Source organism: Lygodium microphyllum, chromosome 18 (assembly GCF_053477565.2).
Source record: "Lygodium microphyllum isolate KBCC chromosome 18, Lygodium_microphyllum_v1.1.10, whole genome shotgun sequence".
Lineage (NCBI taxonomy): Eukaryota > Viridiplantae > Streptophyta > Polypodiopsida > Schizaeales > Lygodiaceae > Lygodium > Lygodium microphyllum.
In genome coordinates, this window is record NC_141152.1 from 139513217 (window position 1) to 139529795 (window position 16579).

Genomic DNA, 16579 nt, shown 5'->3' on the forward strand with positions numbered 1-16579 from the left:
CATTCCCTACTAAATCTACCTTAGAAATTTGAAACTTTCTTCTTACAATAAATATCCACATACATGCATGTGCATGTACGCGCGCGCGCGCGTGTGTGTGTGTGTGTGTGTGTGTGTGTGTGTGTGTGTGTGTGTGTGTGTGTGTGTGTGTGTGTGTGTGTGTGTGTGTGTGTGTGTGTGTGTGTGTGTGTGTGTGTGTGTGTGTGTGTGTGTGTGTGTGTGTGGTGATCCCTAATACATGTTCTAAGCTCCAAATACTACATCATAGCTTGCTAATCCTATTTTGGTCACAACTTTCTTGCAATTCTTGATAACCTATTCTCAAATATTTGAATCTCTCTCTTTGCATATGCAAAATGGATTAATAATACATGGGATTAAATAGCTTTACATGTGGATGTTTGTATGCTTGTGTGGATGTCAAGAATGAGAATAGAGTAGAGTAGAGTAGTTTATTATCGTCCGTGGAAGGCCAAATTATGACCCATGGGACCTTTACACATATGCAATGATTCTCCTCCCCCATGGTAAGAAAGGGTAGCTATGGTGAAAGAACGATCTATGCAGCATGGTTCTCCCAAAAGCGTAACATGCGAGTGATGAGAGCCCCTAACTTCGATATAGGAGTAGTGGTCAGAAACTGGTGAAGTGGCCCCTGTAAAGGGATATCAGAGTCAGCCCGTATGTGTGCATATGCCGGGCATGTCATAATCATGTGCTCCTCTGATTCTACACTCTATAGTCCACACAGCTTGCATGACCTCATCTCTCTTGCATGTCCACTCCATGCGCCTGTCTCGATCAATAAAGTGTGTGATCGAGTTCGAAGTCGTGCAATACTCCGTCTAGATACCACTGAGAGCGGATTGGCTATGTATGGCTGTGCGTGTGCCTCGGCCTGCATGTAGGATTCCCAACATGAAGGATAGATATGCATACTGTAATTAGCAAGTTTGCCATTTGCACCCTTGCTTTCATGTTTTTCTTGGTACGCTCATAAGAGGTCTGATTGAAATGGGTCCATGCATATATCTTTGGATGCCATATCTAGATATCTATCCACTCCCCACCCTTTAAACCATTTTCGCATATCCAGCACCCATCCTGTTGAAAGCACTTTACTTTTCCATGTTTTCTGTAGGTGTGTGCTAGCATCCCATGCCCGTTTGGGGAGCCTACTGTCATCCATTTGATGTACTCGAGTGGCATATCTCAATACTCAGATCATAGCATGTACCTCAATTGGCCGATGGTTAGTTTCCAAAAGCATAAGTACATATGGTGTGGTGCTTTTGATACCCAAATGTCTATGAATAAAAGCTTTATGCATCTTCTCAATGTTGTTCCATGCAGATGAGGAGATGCTCCCTCCCCACACTTCCACTCCATATAATACTGTTTGTATAACATATGCATCAAAAATCATATAGTGTATTTTCCAGTATTTAGTATCTTTATGGCTACAATTGTTTTCAAAGTGATAATACTTGATTTTTCCTGTCGCAAAATTGCCGCTCCACACATGCATGCCATCTGTGGTCTACAAGTATCTCAATCCCCAAGTATTTGAAAGTAGATACTACCTCTATAGACTGTCCTGCATAGTGTACTTTTGGTAGGGTCTTTGATTGCTTGGTGCACACAGCCATTAGCTTTGTTGTTGTTACATTCACCGTCAAACCACTATCTTGACAAAACCATTCAAGAATTCCCATGAACTGCTGCATAGGTTCCCCAGTATATGTAAAGAAGACCGCATCATCTTCATAAAGCAGGAGCAAGATGGCAAACATACCAATATGCAGGCTTTTGGCTTCCTCTTCATTCATACCCGTGAGAAGTATTTCCTCTAGCGCGCGCGCACACACACACACACACACACACACACACACACACACACAGTTTTGATAATGCATTTCTCTGTGTGTGTGTTATCACATAAATAATTCATCGATTACCAACCTTCAAATATAATAGCAACAAAAATAGAGTTTTAAATAATCATGGTTACATTTCTTAGTTGAATACATATGAGAGGGCAATGTGATATCCTTAGTAAAAGGAATAACGATTGGAGTCTTGAGGCATGATGAATTCTAAAGTATATGACATTTTTTGCAACCTAAAAATTAAAGATTGCATTTTCCAAACCGCAATATTAAATACATGGTGGAAAGGTGATCATGTTACCTACAAAACCAACTGGAGATATTAGTTAGTGAAGACTAAATACCAATGGGTTGCAAGTGTTATGGGACCACCTCAATTCTTATACCCTTCACACCATGTGAATAGTACCTATAGTTTGAAGCAAAAGAAGACATAATTGTTGTGGTATACAAAAGTTGCATTTTCTTCTCTTAAGAAGATTTGATCTGATTGTCTTTGTCAAAAATCCTTGTAGTTGCAATAGCTTGTGAGGAAGCTTCTATAGAGCTCTTAAAATTTCATAGGATTGGTGGGTTGTTTATTTTTTATATTTATTGGATAGAATAAGTGGTGGATCAAAGTATTTTATAGACTCATAGATTAGCTAGAAGGGTAACTAGCTTAGAGAATATATATGTGAGTATAGAATTTTTAGAGAATAAGAGTAGCTTAGGCTTATGGATTAGTTAGTGGAATAGTAGGTGTATGGTTATTAGAATATATGAGATTATATATATAGGAAATTTGCTAAGAGTGCATATGTTAATGGTTAATGGATTAGAGGGTGGGTTAATATAAATTCATAAGTTAGAGCAACTATTTTTGAGTAGATATACTAAGGTATATATTGTAGATGAATAAGCGAAGACAATGAAGTAGAGTATTCTTTGCTTTGTTAGGGCATATATGATATAGTAATCTAAGTGTGTTTGTACTATGAACATATACGTGCGTGAGTGTGTGCGTGCGTGTGTTTGTGTTTGCATGTGTTAGTATGTATACGATTGTGAAGAATCTAAACAAATGTGAGTACATGCGCATGTGTTCATTTAAAAAGAGGGTTACACATGTGATTGATAGAAATTTAGATGAACCAAACATATTGTAAACAAATCATAAGGGGATACTTAGAGGATTTGGGGGGTACAATTAGGAGAAAATAGTAACGGTACTCATATGGTTGAAGCTAGAAGGAGGGGTTAAAGGGGAGAACTAGAGTAGCCATTTTCCATCATGCCTCTTCCATTGCATCCAATTCCTTCTTGGGCTACCTCTTTTAGGTGACCCCACTTGTGCTTTTCCACTTTTTCCACTTTCTTCTTGTGCTGAGGTTAACAATAGGGGGCGGTCAACTAATGCCTAATACCCACTCATTGCAAAATTGCTGAAAAACTTTTGAGACATACTCACCCCCATTATTTGACCTTACGCATTTTAGCCTATATCTAGACTGGTTCTCAACTAGAGTAAGGCAATGCTAAAAGTTAGACAAGACATCTGATTTCTATGTGATAGAGTAAGCCTAGACCTGATATGAGTAATTATAAATGAATGTGACAGAGTACTTCGCACCATCTAGGGGCTGATAGGGCATGGGACCACATATATTCGAATGAACAAGAGCGAAAGGCTCACCCATGCTCTTATGCTATGATTACCTTGGTGTAAAGAATAATAGTGAGCGCACCCAAATAGGACTTTGGCTCTTCTTTTAAGGGACATTGGTGACGAGGGATGTAATGTATCATGGAGAGAAGAAAGAAAGATATGAGGCTTAGTGTGAGAACCTCAGGCCTTTATATAGCCAAAAGGGGAACCTTAAATATAAATATACAACGTTGGATTTTCGCTTATCATAGTCATGATGCCTTGAATCTTCTTATCAGGAATCTAGTAACCGAAATTGGTTTTATGATGATAGTCGCATTAGTTGGAATTTGGTGATAATGTTGCTTGGTGTGGAGTCTAACAAATAATGATTCAATGAGCATTCACATTTTTTGGAACCACTCGACAGTACTCCTATGTGGCATCATCACGACTTACATGTTCGAGGTGAAAGGATAATTCAATTAAGCATGTATTGATTTTTTCCAATTACATGTATGTGTGTGAATGAATTGCCTATGTTTTCATGTGCATAAATGTGTGAGTATGATTAGTGAGTGCATGAGTGAACTAGTGAGAGTAGTGGCGAGTATGTGCACATGGTATATGTGACGGGTGCACAGAGAGTGAAGAAGGGTGTGAATGAGTGAAGATTAGGGTAGTGTCTAGGAGGTGTGTGAGTACATAGGAGTGAACTAGAGTATATGTAGGTGCATAGGAGTGATTTGAGTGTGTAGGGGTCAACTCAGTATGTGCCACGTGGGCGTAAAAGCTGGTGAAATGAGTCCATGTATACCTATGTGCAAAAGCAAAGTGCCCTTGTCTAAGAGTGAAATACATGCACTAACCCACATTCAAGAGTGAATACAAGAGTGTCTATGTAAAAGTATGTGTGCACGAGTGCCTATGTGTATGCTATGCACAAGGCATTCTATTTCCTACATAGAAAAGTGGATGTGCTAGTATGTGCACACGTCTATCCCTATGTGTGTATAAGGTGCCCTATACTAGGTGAGTGTGCAAGTGAAGAGTAGTGTTTATGTGAGCACGCTAATACTAGGTGAGTGTGTATAAGGTACCCTATACTAGGTGAGTGTGCAAGTGAAGAGTAGTGTTTATGTGAGCACACTAATATACACATGCAAGGGATCTACAAGTGGTCGAGTGTGACAGTGGTAGAGCACCTAAGGTGTAGTGTAATCAGAATGATCAAATGCTGAAGTGTGGGCCAAGAAGTAGTCAAGTTCCTACATAATGGTTGGTTGCCTAATGTGCATTAAGTAGTGTAGCGATGTGCCCTAATGATGGTTAAGAGGATTAGAGACTAGAGTGCATGAGAGCTTTGTGGCTTAAGGGATCAAGAACCCATATATGCTATGTGATTGGGTGCACAAGTGCACTATGTGGTAGAGTGACTAAGGTGGTCTAATGTGTGGTTGATTCACCAGGAGGGCCTAGTGCTTCAGTGAAATCTGACATGTGCCTATTGGTAGTACTCAACTACCTACCTATGGTGCTTTACATCTTTGCTAACTTAAGATGATCTCAATCATTCTCATTCGTGTATTGAATAGAGCCTTAAAGCACTCTAATGGCACATATATAGGTGATTGACTGGTCAATCATGAGATCATTACTATGGATGGGGCTTGGTCAATTCATTTAAGCAATGTATACTTACTTATTTTCGAAGGAAATCCGCCCCTTCTCTTTCTCTAAAGACATTTGCACATAAGCCAAAGATCACCCAAAAGGTAATACACTACTATTATTGACACTTCCCTTGAAATCTAAAGATAATGATAAAAAAGGCTTAATAAGTATGCTACTAAAAGGAATCATCTTTATTTGGGGAGTAGTTACAAATTTTAGCCTAAGGTTGATTTCGATATCCTCACAAAAATGTACTATCTTGACACCCAATATGTTCAACATCTAAATAATGTGAGGTTCCACATGAAAATATCTATAGACTTATCTTGTATTACATGAATGAATTATGTGCTTCATAATTGGCAAATGAGCTAGCAAGGGGATTGGTAGCTATTAATATCTCATGGGGTAGCATAACCACACCATGGTGAAATGATTCATGGAAACAATTTAAGGTCAACAGATTCACTTTTCAAAATTAGGAGTGGAATTAGGCTCTATGGTGAGTGAAGTTTACATGAGACAACACTCTCTATAGAGAGGTTATTTCACATCATACTTAGGCAATGTGTTAGGAGGGGAATAGGGGCTATGAGATTACAAATCTCAAGGATATTGGGAAATCTAAGCTTAAAGGGCTTGTGCATATAGGAGACATGGAACTAGACTCATGTTTCGCCTTCATGTTTCACTTAGAAGAAAGGTTTCGTGTTATGAGGGCTTTCAATTATATTTTGTAGGAAGAGTTACTTGCCAAGATAGACAGGAAAAAGATAGAAAGCTCCTTGAACACATTAGACGTATATAAAGAAACCATCAATGGATTCTTTTGAAGCCTTGGATATTAAACGGACATATCTTCAAATGTGTAGGAAGGTTCATATCAAGCATATATAAGGTCATAAATACATATAAAATTTCAAATTATAAAGGGGAATGTGATTACCAATTTATTTGAAGATTCTCATAAGATGTAACAAGGGTTTTTGTGTGATATACACGTTATGGCATTGGATCAAAAGAGCAGCTTTTTCTTGTTCTTTTTCTATAGACATACAATTGATATGAAATTAGTTTAAGAAGAGAGAGAAAGAGAGAAATAGGCATAAAAGTACCCACCGTAACCACTAACCTGAGGAAGCATGAGAGTGGGTAGGTGTCACATAGGGGGACCTACCCATTGGTAAGGTTCCCTCTATGTGCACCTTGGACGAGAGTCATTAGATCAAAGATGTCGATCATAATCTTTCTTTAAGTAAGATGTCACCAATCTCCATGTTTTTGCCTTTTCAAATCCATTATTGTAGAAGTTATTTATTGCCATCTTGATTGAAGATGCAACTTCCCATATAGAGTTAGTAGTGTAGATGCAAGAATGGATTTGCGAAAGAATGATTTTATGTGCCCAATTGGAGAGTCTACTGCTACCTCTATGAGCCTGGTAGGTTCAAAAGGGAGATGGTTTTTCTTGCTAAATCTTTTCAATAAATATCCCTCTTTGGAAATCATTCTTTCCATATTGAGAAATGCTGTATAGATGGACATGTAGTTTTGATCATCTATTAGGAAGAACATATTATTGGAAGAATCAAGGACTGTAAAGTCTTTTGTTTAGATATAAAAAAAAGATTACATGTTTTCTAGTGTTGTGTTGAAGAAGATCAAAGGGTTTGGGACATTGATAAGAAGGAGGTCATCATAAAAATGAAAACAATGAGAGAACCACTTCATGATATCCCATCTTTATTGTTTTGCCAATTTTTGGCAAATTTTACATTCAAAGTAAAATAAGTATAGATTGCACCATAGATGTAAGCAAGAAAAGCCCATAGGAATGCCTTGAATTTGCTTGTTGATTTTCCCATTAAGTTGGATATAAGTATGATCAATCAGCCAACTGTTGATTAAGATAACCTCTTGTAGACTAAAAGAGAAATATTTCCTATTGTTGCACCAAGATCCATAAGTAGAATCAATTGGGAATCTTTGAAATGTAATATAAGGGGAATTAGAGGTTTGGAATGATCAAGAGATTATAGTGCTTAGAATGTTCTTTAAGGCTTTAGATCCTTCATGAGTGATAGTCACGTAGCATTTCTTGATATCAAGTAGTGAACAAGTAATAAAAATGTTATTGGAAAGGTTAATAACGTCAATAAAAGAGTCAGGAACCAATATGATTGGAATACCTAGGCCTAAAGTTAGAAAAATCATTTGATTAAAGGTCCCACACACAGTTTGAAGCATTACTTTGCATGTATTTAGTAGGGACGCACAAAGAATGGTAATTTCACAGTAGAGGCAATATGATGTGTTTGTAAGGCAAAATCCAATTTGTGCAATTTAAAATTTGCCATAAGGAAAGGAAGTGACAAAGAAGATGGGATAAGTTGAAGATTCAAATAGTTTGTCAGTTCTTGAAATGAATGAAGAATGTTGTTATGATCAAGAGTACTAGTAGTGAAATCAAGTCCGCTAACCTTTGCTCGGCAAGTTGTAATAAGAGCTTTTTACATAACATGAACCAAGGATTATTTGGGGCTTTGTCTGAGCCTGCAATGAAGAAGTGGATGTGAGAGTATCAAAGCATGAATAACCTTTTTGAATTTGTAGGTTTCGTGATCTCATTAGTATTTTAAGTTTGTTGTGGATGAATTGTGTAAAAGACTCATCAAGACTAGGGATTTGCAATTTTAAAGTCTCACTAAAGGCAAGAAAAACATTAAGTAGAGTACTCTTTGCTTCTTGAACATTCGATGGTTGTGAGGGGATATGCTTCGATCCCAATTTTAACAACTTTTTAAGAGAATCATCCTTGATAATATTGAGATCAATAGTGACAACATATTGATGATCTTTAAAATATAAACTTAAGTCATAGAGGTGACAAAAGCATAACAAATTTATTCTATGAATGAAGCAATCATTTGGGAGATACAATGATTGCTTGAGAGAGGGAAAAAAAGGCCATCCAAACGTGATCGATGACCATACCGAAATAGTGAGAGATATATCTTGAGCAAAAAAGAATTCTCGTAGAAGAGATTTAAAATGTATTTTCTCCATGAGAATATTGGCAAAAAGGACATGGATTACAACCTTTCAACTTATTTTGGAGAGAAGAGACTTGCTTCTATGAGGTTGCTTAACGAAAGAAACCTGCATTAATCATAAAGAAATATCTTAATAGTATTGATATAGTCTTCCTATGATATACCTTTACATTTCAAATTGGTAGATGCAGAGCTTCTTGTAGATGGTTCATAGAGAATCAGATTTCTATTCCCAAAGCTTCTTGGCTTGGCAGGAGGGTATCCTCTTCTACTTCCAGAGGAAGATGTAACTTGTTGTCGAGAGAAGCTGCTTCTTTTGTTAGTCTATGGAGTAGATTCATGAGAGTTGAGTTTTGAGGGAAGTAGGCATTTGTCAAAAAGTTCAATGCCATCTCCTTTGAGGTTTACAATTAGAGCTTCATTTTTATGGGTGAGTGTCATTTTCATGGCCAAGAGAACTCAGTCCCTGTAATAATCAAATAACAATGATGCTCTAATAAAAACATGGCATTCACCAATCCACTTGAAGAAGAGAACCATGGATTTCCTTGATGTTCTTTTGATGAAGATCTTATCTACATTGTGGATAATGAACGATAAGGCATGATCAAACTACGTAATAAAACTATTCTTGCATTCAAATTGTGACTAGTGGCATCACATGCACATTTTATATAAAGGTCTAAAGTAATTCATATATCCATAGAGGAATTTGACTAGTGGCACCACATGCACATTTTATATAAAGGTCTAAAGTAATTCATATATCCATAGAGGAATTGAGCATCCTTTTTGCCATCTAGTTCCTTATGAGACTTAGTGGACATGCAAAGACCATACAGGGAAGGGCATCTATTCACTTCAAAAGTTTGCATTGAGAATGGTCCTATTAGTCATGTAGTGCTTGATAAAGAAGAAGTCTCATCATGAGCTAGTTTGGAATATTCTTTAGCCAATGTAGATAGATCTTTTTCTCCAAGTAGGATAAGCCACATCACGCAAATGTCATGGTCGTATGAAGGCATCAACATAAAGTGTTTCCTCATTGTTTACCCATGAGGGAGTTTGCTAAGTAGTGGCCAATGTGTTGGCTTCCTCTTTAGAGTGTGATGGGTAAATGAGGGAAGAGTATTCAACATTTTTAGGGCTTGGAGAGGGTGAGAGGATTTCAAATGATGTCCTTCATTTGGGGTTTTCAGAAGCAAAAGGGACTTTGTTAATAGCGAACACATGTTTTAATACCTTTCTAACATACTCAAGCCATTCAAAGTGCATTTTCTCATCCTCTTCCATACACATTGGCAGACTTTCAATGAGGGCTTTAAGCTTTGAAGTAGTAGCTTTTGGACCTACTAAGTGTGTTTGGTAGATTTTTAGCCATGTATCAATATCCAATTGCAAAACTAGAAGTGCCTCAGAATCTGGATCATTGGCGAGGGTGGAAGAGTCAAGTTTGATGATCGTATGGTGAAATTCAACATCATTAATACAAGTAAGTAGTCATTGTACAAAGGTAGGGGTGCAAGGAGGATGTCTTCATAGCCAAGAGTCAACAGCTCAGAATGCCACATATTCTGAAAAGACAGTAATTAAAACCATTAAAGGTAATTGAGAATGAAGATCATAGTTGCATAGGGACACTATGACCACTAGTACGTGTGTGTTATCACATAAATAATTCATTGATTACCAACCTTCGGATATAATGGCAACAAAATAAAGTTTTAAATAATCATGGCTACATTTCTTAGTTGAACACATATGGGAGGGCAATGATATATCCTTAATAAAAGGAATACTCATTGGAGTCTTGAAGCATGATGAAGTTTACAATATACGACCTTTCTCACAACCAAAAAATTGAGGATTGTATTTTCCAAACCACAGTAATAAATACATGGTGAAGAGGTGATCCCGTTACCTGCAAAACCAACTAGAGACACTAGTTAGCGAGGACTAAGAAGTACCATTAGGTTGCAGGTGTCGGGGGACCGTCTCGGATGTTATCGAATAGTTCGTGGTTTGAAGCAAAAGAAGACATAATTGTTGTGGTATACAAAAGTTGCCTTCTTTTTGTCTCTTAAGATGATTTGATCCCATTGTCTTTGCAAAAATCCCCATGGTTGCAATAGCTAGTGAGAAAGCTTTTAAAGAGCTGTTAAAATGTCATAAAATTGGTGGGTTATATAATAAAATAAAAAATTCGCGTTTTTGTTAAAACCACCGCTACTACTGGTGACTTCTAATAATACAAGTATAGAAGGCGGTACGCGAGTGCTGGGGGCGACCATCAATCAGGGCGGAGTCCGCGAGAGGGCTTATGGATTCGGTTGCTGCGAATAGTCAATCTCACGAGCAGGGAAACCTCTTCAGCATTCAGGCAGAGGAGCTTTCCCGAGTTTCCATGGCGGAGAGTGACTTTGACCTGGCGTATTGGCTCCAGCTCCAGGAAGCTCTTGCTGCCTCCCGTGCCGTCGGCCATGGCCACAGTACTGAGACTGATCCACAGGTCCCACACCCGCCTCCTCCTGCCCTTCCCGATCATCCGAACGACCGCTCCTTTGCGATTTCATTGCAAAGTACGGAGCTTTATAAATGCCAGCAGCAAGCATCCGACCTCCAGCAGATTGCGCGTGAAAGCAAGCTTGTCCAAATAGAGCTCAAACGCAGAGCTCACGATGCTAAGTTTGCACAGTTCATTGCTGGTGTTGGCGACAGTGACTGGGAGAGTCATGGCGATGAATGCGAGGATCCCTTTGAGGATTTTGGTGGCGAGGACGCCCAAGAGCTTTTGTACTGCAAGCTATACGTCACGGCAGTATCGTCTGGGGATGATGACTGCTCTGAGTTTGGTATTGGTGCAGTCATCCTGGACTCGTGTGGCAATGTGCTGTCAGAGCTGCGGAAGCCACTTAAGTCAGAATCTAGAAAGGGAGTTGCTGATTATGTGGCTCTGATTTCAGGATTGGAAATGGTACACACAATGGGCTTATGCCTGGCTGATGCCTACACAGATTCAGTCCTTGTATATAACCAGGTACTTCAAATTCAGCTTGTTGACAGATGTAGAAATGGCAGTGGTTTAGGTGGAATATGAGAGAGTGAATTCTTAAGTTAAGTTTTTGCATTGCTTGACTGACCTTGATTATCAGATTCAAGCCCTGAGCGCTGTCTTCCCTGCTTATGCATGTGACGTTAACATGCAGTATTTGCTGGACAAATCTGATTCTACCTAAGAAAAGAGTTCTTCTTAGGATTGGGGTGAGTTCAAGGAGCTAAAAAGTATTGGTGACCTGTGAAGGTCTTGACTGTCTAATAAAGCTGATTTGTGCATTTGTTCTTCTATGCATTGCTTTACAGAGTCTGACATTCAGCATTCAGGGTCTGAGCAGTGTCTATCTTGCTAATGTGCATCATGCTAACTTGCTCAATCCTTAGATGAATCATGATCCTGTGTTTGCATCTAATGAAGTTGTAGGGGAGAGTCAAAGTCGGTGCAATGAAAGAAACCTGGGAAATGTTTGAAGGTAGGGTGCTTTTGACAGAGGGTGCAGTCAGAAGGGTTTGACTTTGTGATCAACCAATGATAAACTGAAAATAGTGCTTGCCAAGTAGATAGAGTGATACATACAATAACTTGTAGAAATAGGAAGCACAAAGAAACATATGAGGGTAGATAGACAAAAAGGGATAGAAAGGCCCATTTTTTCTTGAGTGTTTGAGCTTCAAAGGAATGATAAAAGTTTGAGGCACTAAAGTGTGCCCTTATGGAGACTTTGGAGAAGATTCATTACCCAACTGAAGCTTGGACCCTTTATATATGTGGTAAAAGTGGATATGTTTGCTTAGACTTTGCGTGGCTCACAAGTGAACATACCCTAGTTTCTAACCTTGCAGCTCACAATGGTAAACTTTGTGAAGTAGAATAACTATGCTAAATCCTTTCACTTTGTAAGTCCACACTATATCTCTTACCTTTGACCAACAATTGGGGTCTAGAGAAAAAGCTTGGAATAGGTTATTGCCTTGTAGTTGTGTGTGAATCGTCATTTTGACAACAATATTTTGTGTGGTTATCTCTTGCATGTGAGCCCTATCAATGACTTAGTAGGCACCATTAGGAGCATAGTAACATGGAACAGGGGATGGGGTCGAGGACGGGGGATGGCTAAAAGCAGGGAACAGAGGTGGGGGGTGGGATGGGGGAGGGGATGACATACATAAATAGGATTTTAAAATGTATGCATGTGATGTGGTGGGTGGATGTATGGGTGAATGTATATTGCTAAAGAACATATGCATGTGCATGCATGCATACATGTATTTCCATTGTAGAAAAACTACATTTGTAATTTGGGCTGATTTGATATGACTTTATACAAGAGTATGTTGATTTTGAATGTGTGTGCTACAAAAGGGGAAGTCCTTGGAAGAAGTTTGAAAAACTCACCCATAGAAAAAACCCGCCAAAAAACCACTCCCCAAACCCCCCCCAAAAAAAGGAGAGAAAATGTCCCCTAACAGGGTACTATTGAGAAATCACATCATTCTGTACATTTTCCCTTCATTCCCATTTTTGGTTTCCATTTCTAGCCCCAATAAGGCTTTCTTCTTGAGAACCATCTAGAGTGAGGTGTAACCATCACCCTTCACAAATCCATGGCATTCATACCACAAGGCCTCAGCTTAGCAGCCCAAAAGATAGTCTTAGACATGAAGGGGAACAAGACAACAATCGATGGGATGATGATTATCATGGATATGACCCCTTCTACAAGTCTTTTTACCATCAGTCCTTAAATGTACAAAAAGGAAATGCAGTAAGCAATGAAGTTCATGAAGGTGGAAGACATGATGAGAGAAGATCAATCCACAATCTCTCAAAGAAAGATCATGTTTCAAACGGTCAACCCTCATCTCATGGTTTTGGGCCACCTACTTTTAGGCAAATTTCTTAGAACAAAGATTCATGGAAGCAACATTCTTATGGGCAGTCATCTTACAATGAAAAGGAGTATAAATAAAAGATCAATATCACTAATTTCAAAGGGGATAATGCTTTACCTTTGGAATGAGAGGAGTGGATTAATAAGCTTGAATTGTACTTAACCTTTTATCTTGGAAGTGAAGAAGCCAAGATTTATTTCGCAGCTCTTCATCTTGAAGGTTACGCCCATACTTGGTGGTGTTACACACGCAAGATTGGGCAAAACTTTCTCACTTGGGAGGAGTTCAAGCTAGTAATGATTGATGTTTTTGTTTCTTCTTTGGAAAAAGAAAGACTTCAAAGAAGATGGTATGCATGTGCCCAAAGAGGAATGCTCGTTAGAGACTACTTCAACACCTACTTGAATCTCTCCATGTATGTTGAAGGCATTTCAGACTTTGCTAAACTAAATAAATACATTTTTGGTCTTGACCCTGCCCCATCATCGGAGGTAGGAGCTCAACAACCAAAAACTTTACATGAGGCCATACAATTGACTGAAAGATATTCCTTGAAGTACAAGAGAGATGCATGAAATTTCCAGCAAAGGAGTTTGGGCAATAATTTTTCCAATCAACCTACAAAATATGGGCAAGTTTTCAGCCAATCACGAGACTCTTTAAAGCAAGAAAACAGGGGTTATAACAGTCAAAACAGTTGTAGCAGCAAACTGCTAACTTTTCCCATTGTTTATGCCTCTAAACAGGGTGGAAATTATGCACAAAAACAGGGGCAAAATTTCAAAAATGTGGCTGATATAAGATGCAAATTTTCGAGAGCTGAAAATGCTCCTAAACTGTCCCAAAATAGTTCTAACACCAACTTCCTTTCTCATGAAAAGCTTAGAGAAATGCATCCCAAAGGATTATGCTTCAAATGTGGGGAGAAGTGGTCACAAGATCGTAAGCTGAAGTTCAAAGCTAAGAATTCAAAAATCAATATGGTGATCACTCAAGATGTGAAAGTTGAAGAAGAAGAAGAAGATCAAGAGGGAAATTTACTGCATGTTGATGCTTACCCTGTTAGAGTGCAGCGGTGCGGAAGCGTAGGTCTGAGAGAGAGAGAACGCAGAGAAAGAGAAGAGAGAGAAAGAGACAGTGGAAGATGAAGATCTGCTGTATAAAGTGTGTTGTATACAAAGATATGCAGATATGTATACGAGCGCAGTGCGCTGGACTGCGTGTCTCCACCTCGATGATGCAACTTGCTGTTCACCTCGAAGTCCGTTGCAGTCTGCACTGTCTCCTGTCAAAAATCTGCGAACAGAGACGGAATTTGCGCGTGCCACCAGTCTGTAATCTGCGAGCAGAAAAGTGTGTCCAGACTGTAGAAATCTCGGCTATAAATAGCCAGGAAACAGGCGCCAAAAATAGGCCTGTTGACTGTGCTGTGCCAGGTTGGACTACCACGTGGCAGTCCGACTGCGCAGGATCTGATCTGCTAACACCCCCTCTCAGAGCCTGGGCAGGGCAGAAGCCCGAGGGATCTAGAATGTCTCCGAAGTAGAGCCTGGGGAAGGGCCTTGTTAACAAATCTGCAAGATTGTCCTCCGTCTTGCAGTACTCCACAGTGATGGTCTCATCCAGAAGCTTCTCTCTGATGAAGTGGTACTGGATCTCAATGTGCTTCGTCTGGGCATGGAAAACAGGATTCCGTACCAAGGCAATGCAACTCTCATTGTGGCATTGCAGCAAAGTAGGACGAGTCTGGGGGCAGCCAAGCTCCTCCAACAATCTCCGAAGCCACACAGCCTCACACGTGGTGGAAGACGCGGCCCGATACTCCGCCTCAGTAGACGAAAGAGCTACTGTGGATGCTTCTTGCTACTCCATGAGATAACACCTGCACCCAAGGTAAAATAGTAACCTGTAGTAGACCGCTTGTGGTCCACATCACCAGCCCAATCCAAGTCGCTCCAACCTGCAAGTACAAGATTTGAACCACCTGTGCCTGCGGGATAATGAATCCCTAAATCAGACGTCCCCCTCAAATACCGAAGTATCCTCTGAGCAGCCTGCCAATGCACCGTCCGAGGTTCACTCATGAACCCTGCCAAGAGCCCAATAGCAAAACAAAGATCAACATGAGTGTTGAGGAGCCAAATCAATGATCCAATCACTTGACGATAGCGGGAAGCATCCGCCATGGGAGAAGCTGAATGGAAAGTGGCCTTCCAGTTCGGATCCATAGGAGTAGAAAGGGTCCGACAATCCTCCATCGCAAAAGAAACCAAGAGCTCCTGTACATATCTCTGCTGAGAGATGAAGATCCCCCTCAGAGACTGATAAATCTCATGGCCCAGAAAGAAATGGAGTAGACCCAAGTCCGTCATCTCGAACGTGCTGCCTTTGTCTCTTGGACCTTCTGTGCATGATCACCTGCGACAATCAAATCATCAACATACAACACAAAAAGCACACAACCATTTTCGGAAGTGTGTACATAAAGCTGCGGATCGGCCTTAGAACGCCGATATCCCAACTGTGACTGAAGGAACGAATCAATCTTCTCGTTCCATGCACGCGGAGCCTGCTTGAGGCCATACAAGGCCTTCTTCAACCTGTAGACTTTCCCATTTGAAGATCCAAAGCCAGGAGGCTACTCGACATAGATCTCCTCCTTCAAATCACCATTGAGGAAGGCCGACTTCACATCCAACTGGTAGATAAGTCATCTCCTATGGCCAGCCAAGGTAAGAACAGCTCGAATAGTCGCCATACGAGCAGTGGGGGCAAAAGTGTCATGACAATCAATCCCTGGGCGCTGTGCAAAACCTTTAGCAACAAGGCGAGCCTTGTGCTTGTCCAAAGAACCATCGCTAAGGTACTTTGTCTTGAAGACCCATTTGACGCCAATCACCTTCTTATTCGGGGGGCGTGGCACGAGTGACCACGTGCCATTCCTCTCAATAGCCTCCAACTCGGCTTCCATAGCTTTCTTCCATGGTGCGGACTGTAAGGCCTCCTTTATGGAGGTGGGCTCTCGATCCTGCATAATACGGGTCATCAAACAATAGTTAGAGCAAACAAGCTCCGTAGAATGTGCCTGGTGCCTCTGTGACCGCCGCGAACCATCCTGCAGTCCCCACTCCTCAGGGACCCCCTCGATCCTTGAATCACGGAGTGTGTCACGGGCCCAACGAGGAGGAGGCCGGACCTCTCCTCGTCTCTCTCCATCAGCTGAAGACTCTGGGATATCCACTGGTGGTAACTCCTCGGGAGTGACCGGTAGAACAGTAGACTCTGTATCAGAAACATAATTGGAATCAAAAGATGCGGGCTCCAAAGGAACTGACGCTGGAGCCCAACTCTCCCGTGGATCCCCAAGAACGGGATGCTCCTCACCCGCT

At 40.3% G+C, this 16579-nt stretch overlaps 1 protein-coding gene across 1 annotated transcript in view; it reads left to right on the plus strand.

The window, feature by feature from the left end:
• The first annotated feature begins 10507 nt into the window (after positions 1-10507).
• Positions 10508-16579, plus strand: part of LOC148021444 (E3 ubiquitin-protein ligase RSL1-like) — a 49722-nt gene continuing 43650 nt past the window's right edge. Inside the window, exon 1 of the mRNA XM_087699318.1 lies at positions 10508-11280. Coding sequence (XP_087555444.1) covers positions 10564-11280 — 717 coding nt within the window. The 5' untranslated portion in view covers positions 10508-10563. The remainder of the gene's footprint in view (positions 11281-16579) is intronic.